The sequence below is a fragment of the Ricinus communis genome, chromosome 5, assembly GCF_019578655.1.
Source record: "Ricinus communis isolate WT05 ecotype wild-type chromosome 5, ASM1957865v1, whole genome shotgun sequence".
NCBI lineage: Eukaryota > Viridiplantae > Streptophyta > Magnoliopsida > Malpighiales > Euphorbiaceae > Ricinus > Ricinus communis.
The window spans coordinates 14,477,815-14,503,936 of NC_063260.1; the positions used below are offsets into that span (position 1 = coordinate 14,477,815).

Consider the following 26,122-nt stretch of genomic DNA (forward strand, 5'->3'; position numbering starts at 1 on the left):
TTTACCAAATTAATAATTCTTTTATTAGTAAATTAATGCCACATTCAATTTTCAATAGAATTCAGTACAACCAGAAAAAGAAATGGTACATGGAGAAATTATTATCGAATGTCTATGGCACAAGCCATAAAAACATTCCAGGGCTAAAACACAGCATGAGGAAGAGAAGGTAAAAACTAAAATTAACCAATTAGAATGCATATATTTATGCACACTTGAAACCCTCAGGAACCTTCTTGCCACAGTAGTTGAGCAACAAGCTTAAATCAACTGGAACATTCAAGTTAATGCCCAAGAGACTAGCTTTGATGGTAGTGCAAAGGCAAACTGCAGCTTCAAGATCAACAAGATCGCCAATGAGGCTGCAGCAAGGGGACTTTGGTGGTTTACCAATTGTAACACTCAGTAAATCTTTCAACAAATCGACACATACACCCAGCTTTAGGGTATCCTTCGGGCATTTAGTAGGTTTTGATGATGGGTAGCTGGAGTGAGGTGCGGGGGATTTTGGCTTTGGTGATGGTGGCGGTGGGCAGTAGGTAGAGCTGACCAAAGTAAAGAAGAGGAGATTGAGAGAGAGGAGAAGGGCAGTGGAGGCAAAAGCTTTTGATGCCATTTCGAAGATGTTTTAGAAGTGTTGAATGCTTATTAAGATATATAAGCTTTTGCACCTTGTTTGATGGAAATGGTGGAGTAGGCTAAGGGGTTTTATAGGAGGAGATTAAGTGCAACTTGTCCTTTTAAAATTCTCATTATATGGTTCATGTGGATTATATACTAGGCACAACCTGGCATTGCAATGGAAGAGCATGAATTGAATATATACAATATAATAATAATATATATATATATATACACACACTGTTATCTTCCAAGTGTTGTCTTATTTTTTTATTTTATATATATATATATATATATTAATGTGATTGTATTCGACGGAGGAAAGTTACCATCAGTACTAGAATTCGTGCAAGTTGTAAGCCATCATGCCATGTCCAAAGTTACCATTTTGTTAGTGGCTCACTGCAACTTAATTACTTGAACATTAAATGTCAATTGGTATTAAAATGTTCTTTATGAGTTCTCAGAAATTTTTCTCTCTTTAATAATTCTCATATTTTATTTAGTTCTAAATATATCGCTGGCGATGCCCCTCATTTCAATTTCATTTTCATGCTTAGTTAAATAATTTAGTCTAATTTTAGTTCTCTTTCTTTAGTTTCTTCTCTACCTTCCTGTTTATGGACTCCTATATGGAGTCTTTTGACAACCCGTAATGGGTCTTGATCTACTTCATTTTCTTGCTGAGAATGTGGAAAGTTTCTTTCGTTTTGAAGATTTTGCAGTCAATACTTGCAGTTTTTGGTGCTAAGGATTTTGTTCAAGTTATTTGACAGTAACTTTACATTGCTCTTTGGAGTTTTATCTGCTGTTTCAATGGTTTTGAAGGGTGACATAGTGTTGCAGGGTTCAGCTAGCTTGAGGAACTTCCCTTTCTCTCTAGTTGCAAAGACGACAATATCCATTCTTGGAGGACCATCTTGCATGATTGGACTGTGTTCTAAGTGCTTAGGAGGCAAATAATGAGTTATGAGTCCTATTGGAGCTGCAGATGTTGACATTCTCTATCTAGTCATATTCTCTTGGACTGCTATCGAGAAAGAATACACATACTATAATATTGAGATACTATTTTCAAATTAGTAATTCAAATAAATTTACAATAAAATGAATGGCTCTTGAATTATTCGGTAAGAATTCATTTGATCTTCTAATAAATGAGTTGAGCTCAAGCTAGCTAAACTTACTTTATTAGACTAATTTGACTGATTAATACTCCTATGAATTAACTCGTAAATTAATCTATTAGTAATTTAAAATTTAAATATAAAATTTATATATTTTTACTTATTTAAATTTCAAATACCTACTACAATACAATTATAAGCTTTTTTAAAAGAATATGTTACGATTGTATATAAATATTTTACTTTTTAATAAAATTTAAAAATAATTGAATTCTAAATTTTATATTTTATATTTATATTTATTAAACTTGCTTAAATTTTAATTATGTTAAATTATATTTTATTTAGTCGAAATTTATAAAATTATGTAATTTATTTACAAATCTAAAATTTATATGTTTTAAATGAAATTGGTTATATATGAACCAAATTCTACCAAAATAGATAGAATTTCTAAATGAATTCCATATTAATTTGTTAATATATATCTCTTTCAACTTTATTATTTTTGTTTTATTTTATATTTCATGTATTTTTTTCAAATGAGATAAATTTCTTGTTGAATTCAGCTAAACACAATATTAATCTTGCCACAGAGCATATAGCGTATAAAGAGACCTTTTACTAAGAATTGAAGATAGAATACACTGTACAGACTAACTGATAGCGACAGATAGGAGGGATTATTTCATAAGATTGCTATAAGACTACGCTGTGACTTGCTCAATTCCCCTTTCCACGCGCGTCACTCGTTCATGATTCGGATGAACTTCTTATTCGATTTCCATTCAAGCGATCAAATGAAAAGAAAAAAATGACTTCAGGCGATTGGAGGCGATCGAAGGGAGAAAGTGTAGTAAAGTCAGTAGTCTCCTTTTCCCTTACTAGGAAAAGGCGAAGAAGGCAAGGAATTTAATAAATTCAGCTCAAACATAAATAAAATGTCAACTAGCAAAAATTCACAAGTCTAAAGTCAGAATTTCACACCAGTTGAAGTCCAATTCGGCCGCAATTCCTGAAGTTCAGGTGCTCTGTCGCTGCTATTTTTAGATTCATTCGTTGCTAGGGATCACGTAGTTTTGGACTGGCATTAATGAATTACAGAAATATCTTCTTATATTATTCTGCGCGAAAAGTCAAAAATCGTACAAATCTCTCTCTCAATTTTTAATGTTAATTTTTTGTGCTTTAAATCCTTGAAAACTTCTGTTAAATGTCGTGCAGGAGATCGTGGTATACAGTCCGACTTAGGCCTTGTAAATTCTAATGTTTGGCATGCAGCTCATTTCAAGGAAAAAATAAAAATACGTGTGACATTCGATTTGAGGTATTGATCTACAAATCATAATTAGTTTTTTTATTTTTTTATTAAATGCGTTTCAAGACTGAAATTAAAATAATAATATAAAAGATTTCTTAATATCATACTTAATTTTATTTTAATCACATATTTTATTACAACCGTGTATGCATGATGGTTATAGGTGCCTAAATGTTGACATGTTAACCTATCTTAATCTAAACTAAATTATGCTAGTTAACTCATTATTGATCTTTTCCTCTCTGAAAATACTATTCTCACATGTAAAAAACTAGAATCTCCATTCTCCTTTTCCGAATTCTAACTGAACTAGATTTTGATTAGAGGATTTTAGGGATTTTGATTTTGTTAAAACTAAAAAAGAGTTTAGTTTGAGAGTGATTTTTATCCGAGAGAGCAAGAGATTATTTTTGGGTTAACTAAATAGATTAGCTCACGTTAAGTTTAATTGAGTTAAATAAAAGAATTTACTACGATGGCTAGAAAACAGATTTTAACACATCTCAGTCTTTGATTGGATTAATTAAACATATTAACACTCCGGCAACTACAACCACCGTATATGGCAATTTTAATAAATCTCTTATCAATTTAAAATGAGAGCATCCAATGAAACAAATTAAATAAGATTTTCACCTCTAAATTTTACTGATTTAATCTCTAATACTTTTCAATTATTTTTTTAAATTATAAAGTTCCTCAATTTATAATTTTAACTTTTTTTGCCTCTGTATGTATATTTTTATATTTATATTCTGTTGTTAAATTTATCAATTTTCTCAAGGAAGCTATGATTTAAAAGGATCGACTATCTTATTTAGTTTTGTCAAAGCTGCCCTCTATTTTTCGCATTTCAAAGCATGATGGATTTTAGCGGCTACTTCATCATTGCTTTTTGCAGCATTTCATTATCCAAGTTCTTTTTTTGGCTTCTCTGACTTTGTCTGAATGTTCTATCTGGCTTTTGCATCTGGTCTCTTGCATTATAGAACAAATGCTAAAATATTGAAATGTATATTAGGGCATACAAAATTTGATTTCGTATTTTCCTTAGAACTACTTTCTCAGAATAACTAGGCTTCTTTAATTATTTCATTCACACCACTTATAAAATAACTTCAGTACAAACATAAAAGGGTGGATGCACAAGAATGACAAGAAGCCTTCAATTCATCTATAAAAACAAATCTCTATTAATTTGTTACACAGTAAAATTCTTGATTAAATGTTTATGGCGCAGGCCAAAAGCATTGCAAAGCTGAAACAGAACATGATGAAAAAGGTTTAAAAAAAGAAAACTAATAAAATTTAACTAAAAAGAGGGCACATATTTATGCACAATGGAAACCTTTCGGCACCACCTTGCTGCAATAGTTGAGCAACAAGCTCAAATCAACTGGAACACTTAAGTTCATGCCCAAGAGATTGATTTTAGAATTCGCTTCGAACCCAGCCAACAAAAAAAAAAAAAAACTGAAAAATATTATAAAGTCATTAAATCAACGAGCCTGAATCAGCCCAATATAAGTAAACAGTTAAAAGTACGAATTTCAGTCTTGTTTGTACGCTGCTCTTGAAAGCCCACTTTTGTGGTATACTTAACGACATGCAAGTTTTAGTGCTTCTACAGCTTGTATGTTACATTTAATGTCCTGCTTTCTCTCTCAATTTTCTACTGCAAGCTTTTGATTTGGAATCTCTATTTTCATGTCTTATTTGAATTGAAGCTCTTGTCAAGCTTGGCTTTTCTTTTTGCGCATCTGAAAGAAATTGATGCATGGTTAAAATTAATGCTACTTCATCTTGGCTCTTTCAAATCTTGATTCTGCATATTTTTATCTAACTTGTCTGGTTATCTACCGATTTATTTATTTGAACTATATCTATGTTCAGTTGTGCACGGTGACATGAATATATACTTCTCTTATAAATAATAAATTCAATTTTCAACTGAATTCAGTACAATGAGAAGAAGACAACAGGTCTTCCATCAATTAATTAAAAATAAAAATACAATACGAATTTATTGATTTAAAAATATGGCATAAGCAATAAAAACATCCCAAAAGTTAAAAGCACAACGGAGAAGATAAAATGATGAAGTAATCAGAAATCAAACACAAGCACATTTAATTTATGCGCACTTGAATCCTTCTGGCACCTTCTTGCCACAGTAGTTAAGCAACAAGCTCAAGTCAACTGGAACACTCAAGTTAATACCCAAGAGACTAGCTTTAATGGTGGTGCAAAGGCAAACAGCAGCTTCAAGATCAACAAGATCGGCAATGAGGCTGCAGCAAGGGGTCTTTGGTGGGGTACCAACTGTAACACTCAACAAATCTTTCAATAAATCTACGCATACACCGAGCTTTAAGGTGTCCCTTGGGCACTTGGCAGGTTTTGATGATGGCACCGGTGATGGTTTGATAGGGTGAGGTGCATGCCCTTTCGGTGCTGATGGCGGGCAATAGGTAGAACTCACCAAAGTGAAGAAAAGAAGGTTGATAGAGAGGAGAAAGGCAGTTGAAGCAAGGGTTCTTGAAGCCATAACTCAATGAAAATCAAAGAAACTAAAGTTTCTTGGTAAGTTTTTGAGATATGTTCAAGCGGGTGACGAAAATGGTGAAGTAGGTTAAGGTTTTTATAGGTGCAGACTGAGCAGTAATTCAGATTTAAAAATTGCAATTATGACATATGTGGGTACCTTCCATGGGTATAGAATCATTCACGATCTACCTGGCACCATAACATGGTGGATGATGATCATTTGGAAGAAACAACAGTTGTGAATTTTAACTTACGTGTGAGCACAACCTGGCATTGCAGCCTGCAGGATAAGGCATTTTCTGATTGTAGAGTTTGGAGTCTTCTCTATTAGTTAGTTGTCAAATTCTCTCTCTTCACATGCTATGATGCTAATGATAATCTAATTGCACTGAACTATTTCTTTGTATGCTCCTTTTTTTCTTCATCTCTGCTGATTTCTCTTAGTTATTAGATAAGCTGCAGAGTAGTTGTCCCTAGGATTTTGAGATTATGAATTAAACTTCAGTAGAACCTACTTAATCAGAGGAACAAATTATAAAACTTCTTTGCAAATTGCATGTAAAAATTTCACAATTACCCAAAAAAATCACTACCCATATCGCACATGTGAGCCTCTGATCTTGTTTATAATGTCTGTTTGGAACTGAGTCGAAAATTGGTGATTGTTATATTTCACAGGGTACATCCCGGAATGCAGAAGATATAATCTGCCAGACTTTGCACATGGGAATTGAGAGCATAACGAATTGATTCCAAATTGAGAAAAGTTGGATTAGTAGAAACATAATCTTTGCATGTGGTCCAATGGGAAGAAATTCTTGCTCAATTACATAAGTATAAAATTTTTAGTCTTGATTTCTCATTTATGCGACTAAGCTACTACCTCCTATGGTTAATTAAGATCTAGATTTTACTTTGCTTAAGAATCCATTATTATTCTCTTCATAATAAAAAAATATTATTAGATTTCAACACAAAGAATATGTTGAAATTTCTCATGCAGTCGTGGATGATATAGGTCATATAATAATTATAGGTAAATTATAGAATGCCATAATTTATAATGACTTAATTTTTCTCAAATGTCTTTATATTTATTAAATAAAAATTTAAAAATATAAATTAAATTTACATAAAAAGTTTTTCCTTTAAACAATTTACATAAAAAAAATATTAATATACAAAATTTACAAAATTTTACAAAAGGGACTTTTATTTAAATTTAATTTAAATTCTATAAATTTTAATAAGTATATAATAATATAAATAAATACGGCATTATAAACTATGGCACTTTAAAATTTATCATAACTTTATACCACTTACAGTAATTTTTTATAATCTTATATTATTTACTAAGATTTACATACAAAATTTTGCAATTCTCTTTTTTTTTTTTTTTTTTAATTTTACAATTCTGATTTAAGAGTTAAGATCCTAAGATTCTTGTTGCGCCTTCAAGCAGCAGAAGCAAACTTGGCGTACACATGCTTTATGCTACATATCTGATTATATGATATTTTTATCTTTATCCGGAGAGCTTTATATCTTGTCTTTCACTCTGATTTGTGAGCTTTATGTTTCTTTTTTCTTTTTTCTTTTTTTTTTTTTCTCTCTTCCTACATGATATTTACTTAGTCTTTTGTATAAGGTACATACACGCTTTATATCTGCAGTTTTACATATTTTATAATTGAATTTGGTTTTAAAATTGATTAAGAGTTTGTTCTTTTCACTGAACAAATAATCCTGACTTAATACAGGCTTTAGATAAATATGGTTGCTTCTTTGATTATGGAGTGAGAAAGAAAGAGGCTTTCTAGAGTTAATTTTAAATTTTTTTTTCCTTCTTTAACTTAATATTATATTTATTATAAAATAAATAACAATAGAAAAAATAAAAGAGTATCATAAACTAAAGAATAAGAATAAAGAAAACAAAGAGAGAAGAGAGGGTAATTTTTTTGTATCATTTCATTGATTGTAACACCTATTTATAGTTGTAAAGAGTTACAGAGATAAAGTTCTATTTACATAAGGAAATTTATTTATAGGCATAATTATAGACATCCAATATAACTCAAACACTTTAATATTATCATAACACTCCCCTTTTGAATATCTATTACAATGAACATACCTCGTTGAAACCTTACTAAGAAAAATCTCATAGAAAAAAATTTTAGTCAAAGAAAAGGAGTATATTATTCATAATGGGATAAAACCTAAGATAAGAAAAAAAGAGGACAATGCATCAAAACTTTCCCTTCATGAAACATCTCTATAACAAATATATCTTAGTCGGTGCATGCCAATTTTGTTCAGCACCTTCTCGAATTTTGTTGTAGGGAGTACTTTTGTAAACAAATCTGTCAGATTATTAATAGATCGAGTTTAATAAACATCTAAAACTCCTTATTTTTGAAACTCATGTGTGAAAATTTCTTTTGATAAAATGTGTTGGTTCTATCTCCTTTAATATATCATTCTTTGAATTGTGCAATACAAGCAACATTATCTTCATATAATATTGTTGGGCTTTCTTTATTAAATGGAAGATCACATATTTCCTTGATATGTTGGATCATAGATCTTAACTATATGCAAGTTCATAGAAAATGCTACATCAGGTCTTGTACAATTAGCAAGATACATTAATGCTCATATAGTACTAAGATATGATACTTCTAGACTAAGTATTTTTTTCATCTTTCCGATGACGAAAATGATCCCTTTTCACATCCAGATGTCTAATAATCATAGGAGAACTCACTGGATGAGATTTATCCATATTAAATTATTTTAATATTCTTTCAGTATAAGTTGACTGATAAATAAAAATTTCTTCAAATAAATATTTGATTTGCAGTCTGAGACAAAATTTTGTTTGTCCCAAATCTTTTATTTTAATTTTCTTTTTTTAATAAGTTATTATTTCTATCAATTCTTCAGGAGTCTCAATGATGTTTAAATCATCAACATAAACTGCAATTATAGCAAAACCAAATTTTTTTCTTAATAAAAACATATAGATATATTGAACTGTTAGTATATCATTCCTTCAAACTTAGGCAGTTATACTATATTCGTCCATACTGTTTTAATCCGTACAAGAATTTTTATAGCTGAATTAAATGCACTTTTCGAGATTTTGAGCTACATGCTTCAAGTATTTTTAGTCTTTCAAGAACTTTCATATAAATGTCATTATCAAGTGATTCATATAAATAAGCTGTAATGACATCCATAAGTTATATACGAAGTCTTTCTACACTTGCCAAGCTAATTAATAATCTAAATATAAATTGCATCCACAACTGGGAATAAGTTTTTTCATAATCAATGCCAGATTTTTGTGAGTATCTTTGTGCTACAAGTCATGCTTTATATCTCACAATTTCATTTTTCTTATTGCGTTTATGCATAAGAATCTATTTATAGCCTACTAGCTTAATATCTTCAGGTATTAAAACAATGGGCTCAAAGACTTGGTGTTTCTCTAATGAGTTTAATTCTGCCTGGATTGCATCTTTTTATTTAGGCCATTTCTTTATCAACATTTAATGAAAGACTTAAGTTTAAATGTCCTCACTTTCTAGTGCAATATCAATTGCCACTGCATATACAAATACATAGTCGACAATAGTTTTATTTTGGTTCCATCTCTTACCTAAAGTGACATAGATGATAGATATCTCATTGTTTTCATCATCTGCATGCACTCGAACCTCTTCTTGGGTTACTTATTCATCTATGTCTTTTGTTATAGACTCTCCAGGAGCATCACTTTAGGACTATCACTTGGTTTATTTTGTTTCTTTTTCTTTCTTGGATTTTTATCCTTGGAACCAGGTGGCCTACCATGCTCTTGGCATGTCATGGACTTATTTTCTATAATATTAATATGTTATCCTACTGGGATATCAATTCTAGCTGGAGCATCTTTAGCTGGTATATAAGATTTAATAACTCTTTTTGGATTACAAAATGCATATGGCAATTGGCTTGCTATATTTGCAAATAAATGATCTTTTGAACTTCTAGTTCCCATTGTTTTGAATAAGGATAAAGATGATTTAATGATGACTCATTCCAAATAATTTAATTTCTCTAATTGCTTGTTCTTTCCCGGTAATTTAGAAAATAAAGCCTTATTAAAATAAAAATCATTAAATCTCACAGTAAAGACATCTCTCGGCTCAAGATATTTAATTATAGATGGAGATTCGTATCCAATATATATTTCCAATATCCTTTAAGGTCCAATTTTTATGTGATGTGGGGGGGCGGCGTTGGGGTGGGGGTGGGGTTTAGTTGGGACATAAACAACATATCTAAAAGTTCTCAAATGGGAAATATTTGGCTCATGGCCAGATACCAATTGTAATGGTAAAAATTTATGATAATTAGTTGACTTAATGCAAATAATAGTTGTAGCATGTAAAATTATATATCCCTAAGCAATTATTGGGAGGTTTGTTTTGATAAGTAATGGTCTAGCTATTAATTGGAGAAGTTTAATAAAAAATTCTGCTAGATCATTTTGAGTATGAAAATGAGCTATTGGATATTCAATAGTTACTCCAATTGACATACAATAACATTAAAGGCCTTAGATATAAATTCACCAGCATAATCGAAATAAATTGTCTTAATAGCATATTCTAAAAACTATATTCTTAATCGAATTATTTGAGCAAGTAATCTAGCAAATGCTAGATTTCAAATTAATAATAAACATAAATGTGACCATCTTGTTGATACATATATTAATACCATAAAATATTTATATGGTCTACATGGTGGATGAATTGCTCCATAAATATCGCTTTGTATACGTTCTAGAAATCTAGGTGATTCATTTTGAATTTTACTCAGTGAAAGCCTAATAATCAGTTTTTCTTGAGAGCAAGCTGAATATGAAAATTTATTAGATTGAAGAATCTTATGGTTCTTCAATGGATGGCCATAAGGGCTTTCAATAATTTTTCGCATCATTGTTGATCCAGGATGACCTAATCGATCACCCCAAATAAGAAAAATATTTTGGTCAGTAAACTTTTGGTACCATATTTATTTCAATAGTACACATATATGTGTAATATAAGCCATAAGAGAAAACATATAATTTCTCCGATGCACATTTCTTTCCCATTGTGAGGGTTGTAATATAGAGATATTCAATATTTTATATGTTTGTAGTTTTAATATGATATCTATTTTGACAAATATCTTTAAATTTTAATAAATTTCTATGAGTTTTTGGAGAAAATAATGCACTTTTAATAAAAAAAATATATACCTCGAGGTAGTAATATATTTGCTCTTCCGGAGCCTTCAATTATTCTTTACTATCAGATATTGTATTGACACAAGTTTCTCCCTTTGTTAAGTGAGAAAAATTTTATTATCTCTTAATATGGTGTGTGTAGTAGTACTGTTTGTAAGACATAAATCTACATCATTTGTTCTTAATCCTACTAATGATTGAGTAGAATCTATAATATTTTACCTTTCTATATAAAAATAAATAAATAACACGTCAATTAGTATCAATATTTTAAAGACCAATATATTTAGTTCTTCAAGAACATAATCTTAATTCTTTAATAAATTGAGATACTAGATTTCAAGATATTTAGTTCTTCAGGAACTTATGGTTAAAATTTTTCAGGAATTTATATGTTTAGTTATTTATTAATTAGTTCTTCAACAGCTAAAACTAATATTAGTTCTTTAGGAACTAAAATTAATAATACAATTTCTTCATAAACTAAAATTTATAATACAAGTTCTTCAAAAACTAAATATATAATATAAGTTCTTCAAAAACTATATATAACGCTAGTTCTTGAGGAACTAAAATTTATAATATAAGTTCTTCAAGAACTAAAATTTATAATACAATTTCTTCAAAAACTATAACTAATATCGGATAATATATATATTATAATAAATAAAATAAGATAGAAATAAAATAAAATCATGATCCTATAAAATATGCAGATAAAATTATAATTGCAATATAAACTAGTATTTAGTTAAAATAAAAGAATTTAGTAGAAATTTAAAAGCCACAAATAAAAAAAAAAGGTGCTATATACTTATTAAGACTACCAAAATAGGTTCTTATAAATTTAATAATGAATTCAATAAAGATAGAGGATAGTTTCACATAATTTTTTTCTATTAAAAATATATATCTTAGATATAAAGAGTTACAAATATAAAATTTCATTTACATAAGAAAATTTATCTATAAACATAATAATAGACATCTAATATAATTCAAACATTTTAATATTATTATAACAATTTTTATAATAATTGTATTGTCATTGTGAAAAGCAGTGGTTAGTACGGGGAAAGAAATTGTCACATGAAATGAAATTAACAAGTTTATTGCGTTTTAGTTTTTATTTGAGCTGGCAGCTTCCTTTAGTGGCCAAAATATCTGGCCACAGTGTATCAGAATTGTGGCCAAAATCGATATCCCCGCTGGAAGTTTTATCAAGTGGCAAGAACTTGAAATTTGTGCACTAAAAACCTTTCGCGGGATGCTGTCTGTCGGTGGTGAATTTGTAGACATATTTATTTTTGCCCTAAATCATTTGAGTGTGAACTTTTAGCGGCCAAAAATTTTAAAGTCTTGTTTTCTTGTAGTGATATAGAGTGCCCTAAACCCTAGATATCATTGCATCAGCTATCAATAAAATTATTATTATTATTATTTCTCAAATTGTAAGTAACTTTCTTGCTAAAGATTTGTTATTGTTCTTTTGTAAGACTTACTTGTGTTGTAACCTTGTTATTGTGCTCATTCATTGTGCAAGAATTATACTTAATGCATAATTACACAATATTGGCCTACAATCATAGACTAGGATAAGATCACTATGCACCAAAATCAGTATTTTCTTTATTATGATTTTCTATTTTTTTTATTCAATAGACTGTAACTGTATTTATTATTATTAATTAATAGTAGCTAGTTTGTTCTTCGACACCAGTTATACTTATTTTTTTGAACCATCGACACCGGTTATACTAGATGCATTAAAACAAATATATATTATAAATTTATAATAAAAAAAGACTAAATACATATTTGGAGACTTAAATTTTAATTATTTTTTATTTTTAATTTAAATTGATAAATACCTCAATTAATATTTTTGTGATATCTAAATATTTTTTGACATGTAGTTTCATTCAGCATGTCTACGAATATTATGCGTAGGTATTTTAGTGTTATCATTAAATAAAATTTGAATGTCTGTTAGATTAAAGTAAAATTCTAAAAGCATATCTTAAGTGTTTATTATATTAAACTAAAAATTAAAATATTGAAATAACTAAATTATTAAAATTTAAGTGTTTAAATATGTATTATGCAAAAAAAAAAAAAAAAAAGCTGTACAATGCAAAGAGCATATTAGAAAAATTACATCTTATTTATTTTTAATATGCAGAACCAGAATAAATCATACAATAAAAGAATAGAGAAGACGATGAAGAACAAGGAGACATCCAAAAATCAAATATAAAAAAAATAATAATAACACAAAAAATTATTAATTTAATGTTTACAGCGTATCCGCCAATAAACATATCTAAAACATACCACGGTCGCATTCAAGCAGGAAAACAAAAAAAGAAAAATTGAAACGAAGCAATATTTAATAAGAACACTTGAATCCTTGGGGAACCTTTTTCCCACAGTAGTTGAGCAACAGACTCAAGTGAATTGGAAGGTTCAATTTGATGCCGGGGACATCAGCTTTAATTGTGGTGCAAAGGCAAGCAGCTGCTTCGAGATCAACAAGGCCTGCAATGAGGCTGCAGCAAGGGGTTTTTGGCGGGGTACCAACTGTAACACTTAATAAATCTTTCAACAAGTTGACACATACACCAAGTTTTACAGTATCTTTTGGGCAAGAAGTGGAGGTGGAGCTCACCAAAGTAAAGAACAGGAGGTTGAGGGAGAGGAGAAAGGCAAGTGATGCTACATTTCTCGATGCCATTTCTGAAAAGAAAGCTTGAAATTCTTGAATGTTTGTTTGTTTAGATATAACGAATTTTAAGAGTGATGAGAAAATGATGACTGGGGAAGGATTTTATACAAGGAGATTAAGCACTGGTTTCGTTTATAATAAGTAAAAAATCCTGGAAAAATCATCGGCACGGAATTATTGGGCAAAATAGCTGGAAATAATGTGAAAGATGATATGATGATCGTTTGAGAATCTTGAAATGTAACATACCTAGGCACATTCATCTAGGGTGGAAACCCAATAATACCATGAGCTTCAATATTTTGTTTAATTATTAGCTGCACCAGGGATTCAAGGTGATTACTTTTTGTTATATAAGACAAAAAAAAAATTAAATATTTCTCTTAGATTAAGCCAAATTATTGTCCGAGTTAATCGTTTTTATATCAATTAATTCAATAATTGAGCAGGAAAGAAGATTATATGAACTAATTCACATTTTTAAGCAAATTCAAGAATGTACCCAAAAGGGAAAAAAAGAAAGAAAAAAAGAAGAAGCAGAGACGTATTTTAATAGAATTCTTTTTTGTATAATATGCTTAATCTGTATCTATAATGGGCATTGTTTTAATTGTAAAAACCAATGATCTTAGTGAAAAAATTGGATAAGACTGCATCAGGGGATTAATGAATTTGATTACATAAAAGTAGAATGCCTATTTTATATACTGTATTTAGTATATATTTGATTATTTATGAATCAATGTAGAACATGGAATAATCTGCCAAGCTTCAACAGGTTGTATTAAATTATTGGTTGCTCATGGGATTAGTGTTAATTAATTTTATTATATACAATAAAGAAATTAGTCTTGAAAGAATATTATATTTGACCCCATATGGTTAGGCTGTCTTTTTAATAAGTTCTGATATGAAATCTCAAAAACAACTCAAATATCAAACATTATTGTCTTACAAATTTCGATAAAATGGAGTTCGATAAACAGAAGAATGACCTATGCAAATCAAGTTCAATAAGATCCTTTAACATGATTAGGAGGTCTTGTTTTAGGATTGGATGAAATGATAAAATGCTATTAGCATAATTAAACTTTAATAATAAAATAATAATGCGTATTAACGGTTTAAGTCTTAGATTTTTGCCGAAAAGCGAGGAATTTCAGTGTTAAAGAAAAGTGTTTGAATGCAATTATGAGAAGTTATCAAAATTGTTAAAATTGCCGTTAGACACCTCTTTTCTATCATCTTTTCCCATAAAATACAACTACACGTTTGACCAACATTTTTCCTCGCATCAATTTAATGCGCAATGCTTGATTATGATGTAAATTACTTTCCTACAGAATGAACCCATAAGTATGGGATAAAGATAGATGCAATGAATAGTTATACAATAATCAACTAAATAACAATTTTTGTATAAATTATAATATTACTTCAGTTATTTTTATTTTATAAATATTTAATTAGTTATTACAATATTATGTATATAGTAAGTTGAGATAATGACATAAAATGCCACTAAACTTTGCATTTAATTTTATTTTAATCATAAAATTTTAATTTGTTTCGTTTTAGCTATCTAATTTTAATTTGTTTCAATTTAGTCACGTCACAAATAAGAGATTGAAACATGGCAAAAATAACCAATAAGAAAAGAGTAATAAAAACAGATATGACATGTCAATTTTTTTATTGGCAAAGTGACTAAATTACAATAAAGATTAAAGTATAATGATTGAAATGAAATAAATTAAAAGTTTATAACTAAAACGAAACTAAATACAAATTTCAATAATCATTGATATTATTGTCCTAATAACTCAATATACCAAACATTTTTCTACCAGCATGTACTAACATAATTTTCCCAATTTAACTTTCTTTTTAATGAAGTGTGATTCGTTTCGCCATCAATTGATGAGGTTCTTAGATACATTTTTCATACTAAATGCATTAGAACAACCATATCATAGACTTCAAAATGAAAACTTTGCTCTGCAGTGAAAAGAACAATTGCATCTTATTTTCTCATTCTGAAAAAGTAGTACAAATAATACAATAAAAGAATACAGTGATGAAGGAGAAAAGGCAAGAAGCCTTTCAAATTTCAACATAAAAAAATAAAAATAACTCCAAAAACTTATTAATTTAATGCTTATAGCATATACGCCAATAAACATATCTGAAACATACCATGACCATATTCAGATAGAAAAGAAATGAAGAAAAGAAGCAATATTTAATAAGAACACTTGAATCCTTGGGGAACCTTTTTCCCACAGTAGTTGAGCAACAGACTCAAGTGAATTGGAAGGTTCAATTTGATGCCGGCGACATCAGCTTTAATTGTGGTGCAAAGGCAAGCAGCTGCTTCGAGATCAACAAGGCCTGCAATGAGGCTGCAGCAAGGGGTTTTCGGCGGGGTACCAACTGTAACACTTAATAAGTCTTTCAACAAATTGACACATACACCAAGTTTTACAGTATCTTTTGGGCAAGAAGTGGAGGTGGAGCTCACCAAAGTAAAGAAGAGGAGGTTGAGGGAGAGAAGGAAGGCCATCGAGGCTACGGTTCTTGATGCCATTTCTGAAAAGAAAGCTTGAAATTCTTGAATGTTTGTTTGCTGAGATATAATCAAGCTTTAAACCTTTCAAGAGAAAGTGATGTCAAAATGGGGAAGTGGGGAAGGATTTTAAAGAAGGAAATTAAGCACTGTTTTTGTTTAAAAAGAAAACCATGAAATATACCTGATGATCTTGGCACATGACTTTGGCAGGTCATTATTTAGTGTCACACTTTGTCGTAAAAATTTTATTTTAATAAAAAATAGAATCAATATTTAAAAAAAAAAAAAGTAGAATCATACCTTTTTTCTTCAGAATTTATATAACTAATAAAATAAAATACTAATATTATTAAATTTATCATCTACCAGTAAGTTTTTTATTTAATAGTTGCGATTAAATTTAATAAATTTAAAATATATGTGATAATGGTGTTATATAACGGCGAATCAATTAGTGCATGGTCATTATTGACTAAAATAGCTGGAAATGTAGTGAAAGATATATGATGATGGTTTGAAAATCTTGAAGGATAACGTACCGAGGCACATTGGTCTAGCTAGGGTGGCAACCGAATAATCCCACGAGCTTCAACATGCTGTTTTAATTATTAGCAGCTCAGGGAAATTAAACAGAATAATAAAAATGTGGAGCAGACTTTATATTATAATTTTATACAAGAAAATTGATCACGTTGAGATCTTTTCATTTTTTTTTTTTTGATAAAGATTAATTTCCTATAGAAAAAAATTTGGCATTAGGATATATTGTTATATCAAAAGATCAACAATTTGGTGGAAAATCACCTCATAATCTGCAAGCACAGTACACCTATTATGTACCAATTAAAGGACTAATTTATTAAAACTTTATAGTAAGTATATAACTAAATGTTCTTTGAATCTGACCCCAAAAGAATAGATTTGTAACAATACCTAGAACATGTCTCTGCTGTGCAAAAGCAACTGAAACCATTCTTGTTAATTAATATCTGGATGGAGATTTTTGCACTCCAACAGTTTATAATTGCATTCAATATTAATAACTTTGTATCTTAACCTGACAAATTTAACTTTTTTTCCTTATTATTTAATTCAAGCCCGTTTGAAAAAGAAAAACATCTATATGTTAAATATTTAAATAAGCTTTCTTTAGCCATAGAAATGCAAATGTTAACATGTACATAATCTATATATATAAAGAATATTAAATTTTTTAATGAAATTTCACGTGGTAAAATTTTATATTTTTTAATAAAAAAAATAACATATAGTATATTCATAAAAATGGATTCATGGTAATATTACACAACTTCTTTTTATTTCACAAAAGCTGTTAGAAATAGGAAAAGGATTTGTTAGAGGTAAAAAAGATTTTCTCTTGCAACAAAAAAAATCATCTTTGGGAAGTTTATATGAAACTGATTAAACAATGCTCAACGTGCCCACACCAAATGGATCCATTATTGGGACAATAATACTAAGTTTTATTATACGTTTTCGAGTCAAAGGAGGATTAATAATTCTATTCAATATGTTAATTATAAATATTTAAAAAAATATAATTTTAAATGTTGATAATAAATATAGTAAAGATTTATGACTTATTTAAATATAAAATTATTATATTATTAAAAAGTATTATAATAAATATAATAATTACCGCAACTACTACATATTAATAATAAAACTTATTATCTTAATATATGTTTGTATTTATATATATATAAATGATGATAATAATAATAACAATAAAAATAATAATATATGTTTATGTATGTATGATATTAAAGAAATAAATAGTAGAAATTTTAACAATCTTCCTTATTAAAAATAACTATTACATAAAAAATTTATTAGTGCAAGAAATAGATAAAAATATTAAAATTGATAAATATATATATTTCTCATGTATATTTATCTTAACATATAATAAAAATATCAACTTTATAAAAATGTATTATAAAGATATAATACATCAATTAAATAAAAATATTATAAAAATAAAACAAAACTATTCTTTTATATTAATATACTTATAAATTAGATTATGTATAATATATAAAATAAATTTTTTAAATATAAAATAATTATACAATTGCATAAGCAAATTGCTAGACAATTAACAATAATTGAAAGAATAAAATCTTGATGTGGCACATGTTTTGACATCTTAAATCAATTATCATAACAATTTATATTTTTGATTTATTTTTCTTCTTACACTATGTGGTGAAACCGGCATTAATGGTATCATAAAATCTAAAGTCTCAGCTAAGCATTTGTAGAATTTATGGATCCATGAATCAAGAAAAAGGTAGAAAAACCACAAAAGAAAAACCAATATTAGCGAAATTAATTAAAGATTCCTCTACGAATTATCAATTTTATAATAAAGAAACTAATGTAAATGCTAATGAAAATATTAATTATTTATTAGTTAACTATAGTTTTTCTTATCCCATTTAACGTATGTTATATATATTTGGTCAGAAAATTTAATTGAGAAAGAAATAAAGGATCTCATCTTTTTCTTTTCTGTTTTTTTTTGATAATTTTTGTTATTTTTATTAATAAAGAGAGAAGAAAAGAATATATATCAAAAGATCATCAGGTCCTTCCGTGAACATCCAGATACTAAAAGCTAATCAACCAGGCAACCAAATTACATGTGAAAGAACCCTCAGAAGAAAAATTACAACTGATAAAAAAATTACACGAATTATGCAGCTCCTTATTGCCCAAAAATTGTAGTGAAATTGAAAGAATTATATGATAAGACTACTCAGTTCAATTCTTTGTTGAGAAGAAAAAAAATACAGATTATAAAATATTATACTTTTGTAAATTAAAAAATAGATTATTTACAGAAATATCTCTTTTTATAAGGATAATTATATTTTTATCTCAAAAAAATTATAAAAATAATATTTTCTAAAAAAGATAATTATAAAAATACCATCAAGTCAAATACTCTAAAAATCAACTAAACATCGATCAATACCAAAGACCTTTAAAGAAAAATTACACATCAACTAAAATCAAAAAAATATATAAAGTAAATAAAAATCAACTAATAAAATTAAGATGTAAAGAAATTAGATAATAAATAAAATTTCAATCAAACATCAACAAAATATAAACCATACCCTTTTTAAATCAATCAAACATCATCTAAATACCAACAAAAAATCATTCAACCAATAAAACATACTCTAAATTTTTAATTTTTTTAATGATAATTTCTTAGAGGTATTTTAATATAATATTTGTTTATTAAAAATTTATTCGGGTATTGATAAATATTCTAATCCTTAAATATCTTGGATTGGTTAATTATTTTAATATATATGTAAGTATTGTTTTAATTTTATGGATTTAATATATTATAGTTACTCTATAATATCTGTTAATTTTTACTTTTATTTTATATAAATTATTTAAGTTAACATTTTTAGTTTCTCTTAATTTCATAATTAGTCTTTCTGATACATATATGTACTATATACTCTTAAATATTACAAAATTATCTAAAATTATCAATTATTAATCGAATAAGATTTTTTTTAAATGAAGAATATGTCTAGGACCAAACAACAGCTTACCTTCATCATTTTGGCCTTTCACTTTCTATCTCTCTCCATTGCACTCTTCTTCCTCTCGTCGCTGCCCACTACCAATCTCCACCCATCCAATGTCATTTTGCACTAAATCTTAGAGATCTTGTCGTCCCCGACACTATAAATGAAGCGGCTGCCAGTGTCTCGCTTCTAGCCCACTGAAAAATTGAGTTGGAAAATAAGGAATAGCTACCACCTTTATTCCGGCAAACCATCATTGTTTCAGGCCAAGCCACTGCAACTAGGCGACTCACCGTCTCCGGTAAGACTAACTTGAAAAGTTTTAGACAGTGAAGTGGATGTTTGACAGGCCAATGGCCCTCGCCAGAGCTGAGACTTTCTACCTTGGATATCACCATTTCATCATCAATGGTATATTAGAAGAGGAGTTTGAATTTCACAATTTTTAGAAAATATAAAAAAAAAAAAAAAGAATAAAAATGCAATAAATTAAAAGTTGAGGTAACTTTTATAAATATCTTTTTAAAAAATGTGATTTCCTCTTAAATAAAACTAGTAAAAATAGATCCACAGTCTTTGGACCAACCTCGTCTAGCTTAAAGTGGGGCTAACTCACGATCCCTGGTGGCATAATACAGTCGGTCTTCAGACAATGGGCCATGAAATTTGCAATTTATGTCGGGAATGACTTGAGCGTCAAATTTGTTAAACAAAATTATTAGATGAGCGAAGTATATTTTAAATATTAGTATTTAAACTATATAAATGAGTGACATAAAATTTAATAATTACAGTATATGTAATAACGTAATTATTTGATATAACATATTCAAAGTAGTAAAAGAAAATCTATTTACATTAACCTCAAATCATCAATGCCAGGCCTCCAAAAATGATTAAAGAACAGCTACATTTTAACAAATTCTACTATCAATGATCATTAATTTCTTGACTAATTTTCAAGTTGGAGACTAAAAGATATATACATTTTAATTTTCATTCTCAGATAAATATTCTTTTGTTTTTTTTTTTTCCTTTTTTGGTCTAAAACATAGTCATCGTTGCCACAATTGCTGTACTTGTTTCTAACAATTCTCAGTGTTTCCCGCTTTCAGATGGGCAGAAAGTGCATGCGTTTGGACACATCATATATATATATATATACTAATATTATTCATTACACGAGTTAACGTGCGTAAGTTATTATAATAAAAGTCACAATATAAAATTATTTAATAAATTATTGTCTAGTATAATATATATTAAAAATATTTTTTATCGTATAATTAAGATCGATGAAAATATATAAAAATATATTAACCACATAAAATAATTATTTTGCAATAATTTTACTAATAAAGTATTATAATAATGAACACATAAATTATAAATAGATATATTATAAATTAATTCCATAATAAACTAGAAAAGAAACAAGAAGATATATATATGAAATTACTTTCTTTATACCAATATATTGAACATCTAAAAATTAGGACTCCTATTTATATAAAAAAGAAAGGACTCCTAGCTGAAGAAATTTATGCTTTGTTTCCGTTTTTTACTATATTACACTATATAATATAAAATGACTATTAGAAATATATATTAAATTATAATAGTTTTAGAACTGAAATAGACTAATTACTAATTAACTCTATTAAAATTAGAAGATTAATCACTAATTAATTCTATTAGATTAAACAATTAAATTAATTACATATAGAATTAAAATAGGATAAAATTAGTGATTACTAATTAATTATAAAGATATTTTAGTCAATATATATATAATAACAGATGGTCATTAGAACAACTTATGTTATTATTACTACTGATTATACTTCAGTAGAAGAGTACATACTCCCAAAGTGAAAGAAAACAAATAAGAGCGCCCTTGTCTTACATACATAAAACCTAGCAATTATTCTTCTTATCAAACTAACCTGGCAATTGTTCTTCTTATCAATAAGAAACCCAAACACTATGTGACAAGCTCTCTAAAGCTGAATGGGGCGCTACAAATAGCAGATAAACTATAATTGATGATTTCTCTAGACTAACCTATAATTCATAAACTAAGAATGTGATATAACCTCACAACCTTTGATTAGCATCCTAATTTTGTTGACCGGAGTAAATATTAGCAAGTCAAATGGGCCATTAAAAAAAATGCCCCTATTGGTACAGTAGGAAACATAAAAACCTGGACATCACAATTTCTGGAGTATTTGTATCACAAAATACGACAGAGAGGAGAGTGAAAAAAGGACACACGAGAAAAGAAAAAAAAAATTGATCTAGAAAGCGTAGCTCGTCAGCTTGCAAAAAGAATCAAATCAAAAAGAAAAAGAAAGAAGAAGAAGATTGTAGAAAAATTACAGTAGAAAAGCATGTTTGAACAGTAATGACAAACAACAACAAAAGAAGCGATTTGCAAGACCAATATCAGTCCAAAAGTAATGACATTGATAGAGAAATTTCATGAGAAAGTTTTTCCTCACCTCTAACAATTCTTGACGATAAAAAGAATTATAGAGATTTCTAAAATTAAGAAAAGAAGCTATTTGTATGGATCTTGACACTAACACAAAATGATATGGATGTTGATATTAATTTGGAGCCATCTAAAAGGAGTTAGTTTGATTTAATTTGGGTTAGGTTTTGAGAGGAGGAAAATTTTAGATTTTTATTTTTGTTAATATCGAGTGAAAATGAACGAGATAAAGAGAAAATTATTTATTTATTTTTAATTTTATTATTTTCTTTTCTTTTATGTGGCGATATTATTTTTTCACCACAAATAATGTAGATTTAATTGAGAAATGTAATATCATCATTAAATAAGACATAATATTTATTTTTAGTGGTGAAAATTCTTTTCCCCATAAAAATTTTGCCACAACATGTCGCTTTCTTGTAGTGATGGAAGAAGAGTCTTACCACAGTCCTTGATCAACAATTTTACGGTAGCAGAAAGATCGAGGTTAAGGGAAAATATTAGCTTCAATGGCAGCGCAAATGCAAGCAGTGGCATCAACAGCAGCGACACCGCCAAGGATTCCACAGCCTTGGGCATTTGTTGGAATAGTAATAATGCCCAATTGGTACAAACATTCAGCTCTGCATAGATAGTAGTAGGGCAAATAGTCGCACTCACCAAGCTGAAGAAAGGGAGATTGCGAGAGAGAGAAGAAAAACAGCTGAGGCTTGAGCTTTTGAAGCCATTGGTTTATCAAAATTCTTAATAATGTGGAGATGTATTAAGCTATGTTATTTGTGTGTATATGCTGGATCGTGATGATGATGGTGTAGGTTGAAGGGGCTTTTATAGAGGACAATTAAGAACCCTGACATCTACAAGTACTAGTGTTATTTGATGATGATTTAAGGATTTAACTAAAAACTGCTTGAGATAATAACTAATGTTGGGTTATCTACTGTCTCTTGAATTGAGAACTTATATGCTTCTATATTTTTTTAATAACAGGTTCATCTTAATAAAGTCAAAAAGGATGTCAGTCTAAACTTTGGTCAGTCTCCATTTCTCCCCAGTCTCCTTTTCTCTTCTATAAATGTTGTCTAATATACACTTAGTAAATGATGTATTACTATATGCATTTTTTGCATCTTCAACTCTTAAACTAGATAATTGGATTGAGATTAAGCTACAAGACACTACTCTGAATTAGCCACATTACCCAGTTATTCGAGTATCACATCTTGATTTAGTTACTTTATTGTTTGATATTAGTTGAGTACTGGAACTTGAAAAGTTATAGTTAGTGAAGATTCATTTGGTTATTTATGTGATGTTTAATTATTTTTATTCTTACAATGTTGTCATATTTTTGTTAGACATGTCTGGAAGGTCATCTCTATGTAAGAAGTATGTAAAAGATTTTATTATAATTTAAGTTTGCATATCTTTCTGAGTTCTAACTTACTATGGCTCTGAATTGATTTTTTTTTTCTCCGTGGATATAGGGTATTTGTTTTCTTTAGCTCACCTACTTCAAAGGAATTAGTTATTTACTCATATTAAGGGAGATGCAAGTGTATTACTTGGATAGGAGCACTTGGAGGTGTATTTCTAATTTCCATTTTAATTCTATTTTGTGGATCGAATGTATTAAAAAATTACCGATTGATATGAAACTCTTATTAATTGAGTGAGATGCAGATAATTATGGTTGTGTAATAACTGTTAATGTCACGACCCCACCCGTGGGCCCGTGACCGGCACTAGGGAATGGGTAGGCTTAAGGCCACCGAAACCCGTAGTAAGCCTGACACTCACTGACTTAAACAACCTCATCTCAAATTAATATTATTAAAACCATAAATTATCTTAATAGCCACATTCTACATAAATACTTCGGTCTGCCAGAAAAACTAGGCGAGACTCAAGCTCAGAAAATTTACAACTGATACATCTACTATTACTACTGCGGAGAATCTAAGATTTACCATTTTACATACCAAATCAAATACATCACCCGATGATGAAGGAGTCGGGTTACTGAATAAGAGTCGCGGGAGAACTAACAGTCACGAATCGAAAAAAACATAAATGGAGACTGTCAGTCTCGAGAGTGAGTTAAAATCATATATCTAAAACAGTTTCAAATATCTCAATGTCACATTCATTTAATTTTAAAATAATTAATAAATCACGCGAACCATACGTGTCATGCCATGCTTAAACAAAATTTATTCCACATGCAACGGGACGGAGTACTTCAGTAGAACTCTAATCCCAACTCTAAAATCTCGATTATTTCAACACTTATGTCTCAACTAACCTCAACTCTATCATCTCAAACCTCTCATTCCAACGTTTGTGAGAGCAAAGCTCGACCGGGGACCTTACCTCCGGTCACTTAACTCTCGGCCTTAGCCTTTTGGCTCTCTTATCCAATAAGATCGGCGCCCCCGAGAGCAAAGCTCGACCAGGGACCTTACCTCCACCGGTCACTTAAGTATCCAAATAAGAAATCTAATAGCCATTCGACTCTCTTAATCCAATAAGATCGCCCCCGAGAGCAAAGCTCGACCGGGACCTTACCTCGGTCTGGTCACTTAAATATCCAAATAAGCCGAGAGCAATGCTCGACCGGGGACCTTACTCCTAAGCAACCACACTCTACTAAGCCCGGAGAGCGATGCTCGACCGGAGGTAGTCCTAATCTTTCTTTCTTAAATTTTTTACCTCTTTACCCTTTTCCTATCTCTCTCATATTATATTGGACACTCATCCAACTCCTATGTTCTACTGCCGTCCCATCCTGAGTCATCATGCAATATTAAAATTGGTAATAAAGGAAAAACATATTTAAATAGTAATTAAAAGCATCATGCAAATGATAATAATAATAATTGAATGAAAAATTGAAATTGCAAATAAATATTCACACTAGCAAATCAAATTTTATGCATGACACGTGCGTAAACGATATATGACTTTAACTCACAGGGTTTGGCGACCTCTAGCTCATACAAATCATCTAATCACGGAAAACAATTTATCAAAACGATGAAACAATTACAATAGATCCTAGGTCTAGATTCCTAGGATTGACTGTCTAAGAATCTCAACTCGGGAGAATTCTACCGAAAATCCGGCAGAACCTCCCCTACAACACGAACATTACCCCCCGTAAAAACGGGTCCAGGACCTGCCAGAAAAACACTCCAAATACTTACAATTAAAACAACGGGAGTCGGGTCCCCAAACTTCACTATTTCCGACTCGCCCACAAAGACAAACACAGGCGGACAACCGATGACAATTATTTTTGACCCACAAATACCATCAAATACACAATATAATCCAATAGACACAATTAAACCAAGAATTTCTAAAATTAACAGGCCAAAGAAAATTCTGGGAGTCCGATCGACGATCCGAACACACCATCGGACTCACGGCGATGGCGATCCCGCTTTCGATTTTCCGATCCGACACCCGACCATCCGGAGAAATTTGCGGACGATCTCGACCGTCGATTCGCAAACGAAGCCCGATCGCCACGAAACCAGTGCCATCGCGAAGCTTGAGTTGAGGAGAGTCGGGATACATCCTCTGATCATCCATCCTCTGCCGGAGCTCGAAAAGCCCAAAACGCTGGCTGCCACCATTTTCTCTCTCCACCGTGAATCTCCGATTCGGCCACCATGCTGACACCGCCGCCAAAACAAAGCCAAGAAGTGAGGAGTCGATCGGCACCAAGATCGAGACCACGCCGACGCCTGCGCAGGCAAAGAAGCTTCGCCATCTTCCTCCTGCAACCTCAGCCCGGCCACCGGACAGACGGCAGCTCCTCCTTCTTCTTCGGCTCTCT

At 29.7% G+C, this 26,122-nt stretch overlaps 4 protein-coding genes across 4 annotated transcripts; all 4 read right to left on the reverse strand.

Moving 5' to 3' along the window:
• LOC8273004 (14 kDa proline-rich protein DC2.15) lies at positions 1–701 on the reverse strand. Its single transcript, XM_002533247.4, has one exon. The coding sequence runs from the start codon at positions 614–616 to the stop codon at positions 206–208; it is 411 nt and encodes a 136-aa protein (XP_002533293.3). The 5' UTR covers positions 617–701; the 3' UTR covers positions 1–205.
• Positions 702–5,067: 4,366 nt separating this feature from the next.
• Positions 5,068–5,704, reverse strand: LOC125370195 (14 kDa proline-rich protein DC2.15-like). Its single transcript, XM_048374987.1, has one exon. It carries the CDS (start codon positions 5,615–5,617, stop codon positions 5,204–5,206), a length of 414 nt encoding a protein of 137 aa, XP_048230944.1. The 5' UTR covers positions 5,618–5,704; the 3' UTR covers positions 5,068–5,203.
• Positions 5,705–13,175: 7,471 nt separating this feature from the next.
• Positions 13,176–13,808, reverse strand: LOC8273007 (14 kDa proline-rich protein DC2.15). The gene is made up of 2 exons (XM_002533245.4): positions 13,275–13,808; positions 13,176–13,240 (listed from the first exon to the last, which is right to left on the reverse strand). Exon 1 carries the CDS (start codon positions 13,638–13,640, stop codon positions 13,296–13,298), a length of 345 nt encoding a protein of 114 aa, XP_002533291.2. The 5' UTR covers positions 13,641–13,808; the 3' UTR covers positions 13,176–13,240; positions 13,275–13,295.
• A 1,827-nt stretch (positions 13,809–15,635) lies between these two features.
• LOC125368566 (putative lipid-binding protein AIR1) lies at positions 15,636–16,341 on the reverse strand. Its single transcript, XM_048374988.1, has one exon. It carries the CDS (start codon positions 16,216–16,218, stop codon positions 15,874–15,876), a length of 345 nt encoding a protein of 114 aa, XP_048230945.1. The 5' UTR covers positions 16,219–16,341; the 3' UTR covers positions 15,636–15,873.
• Between the last annotated feature and the right edge of the window lie 9,781 nt (positions 16,342–26,122).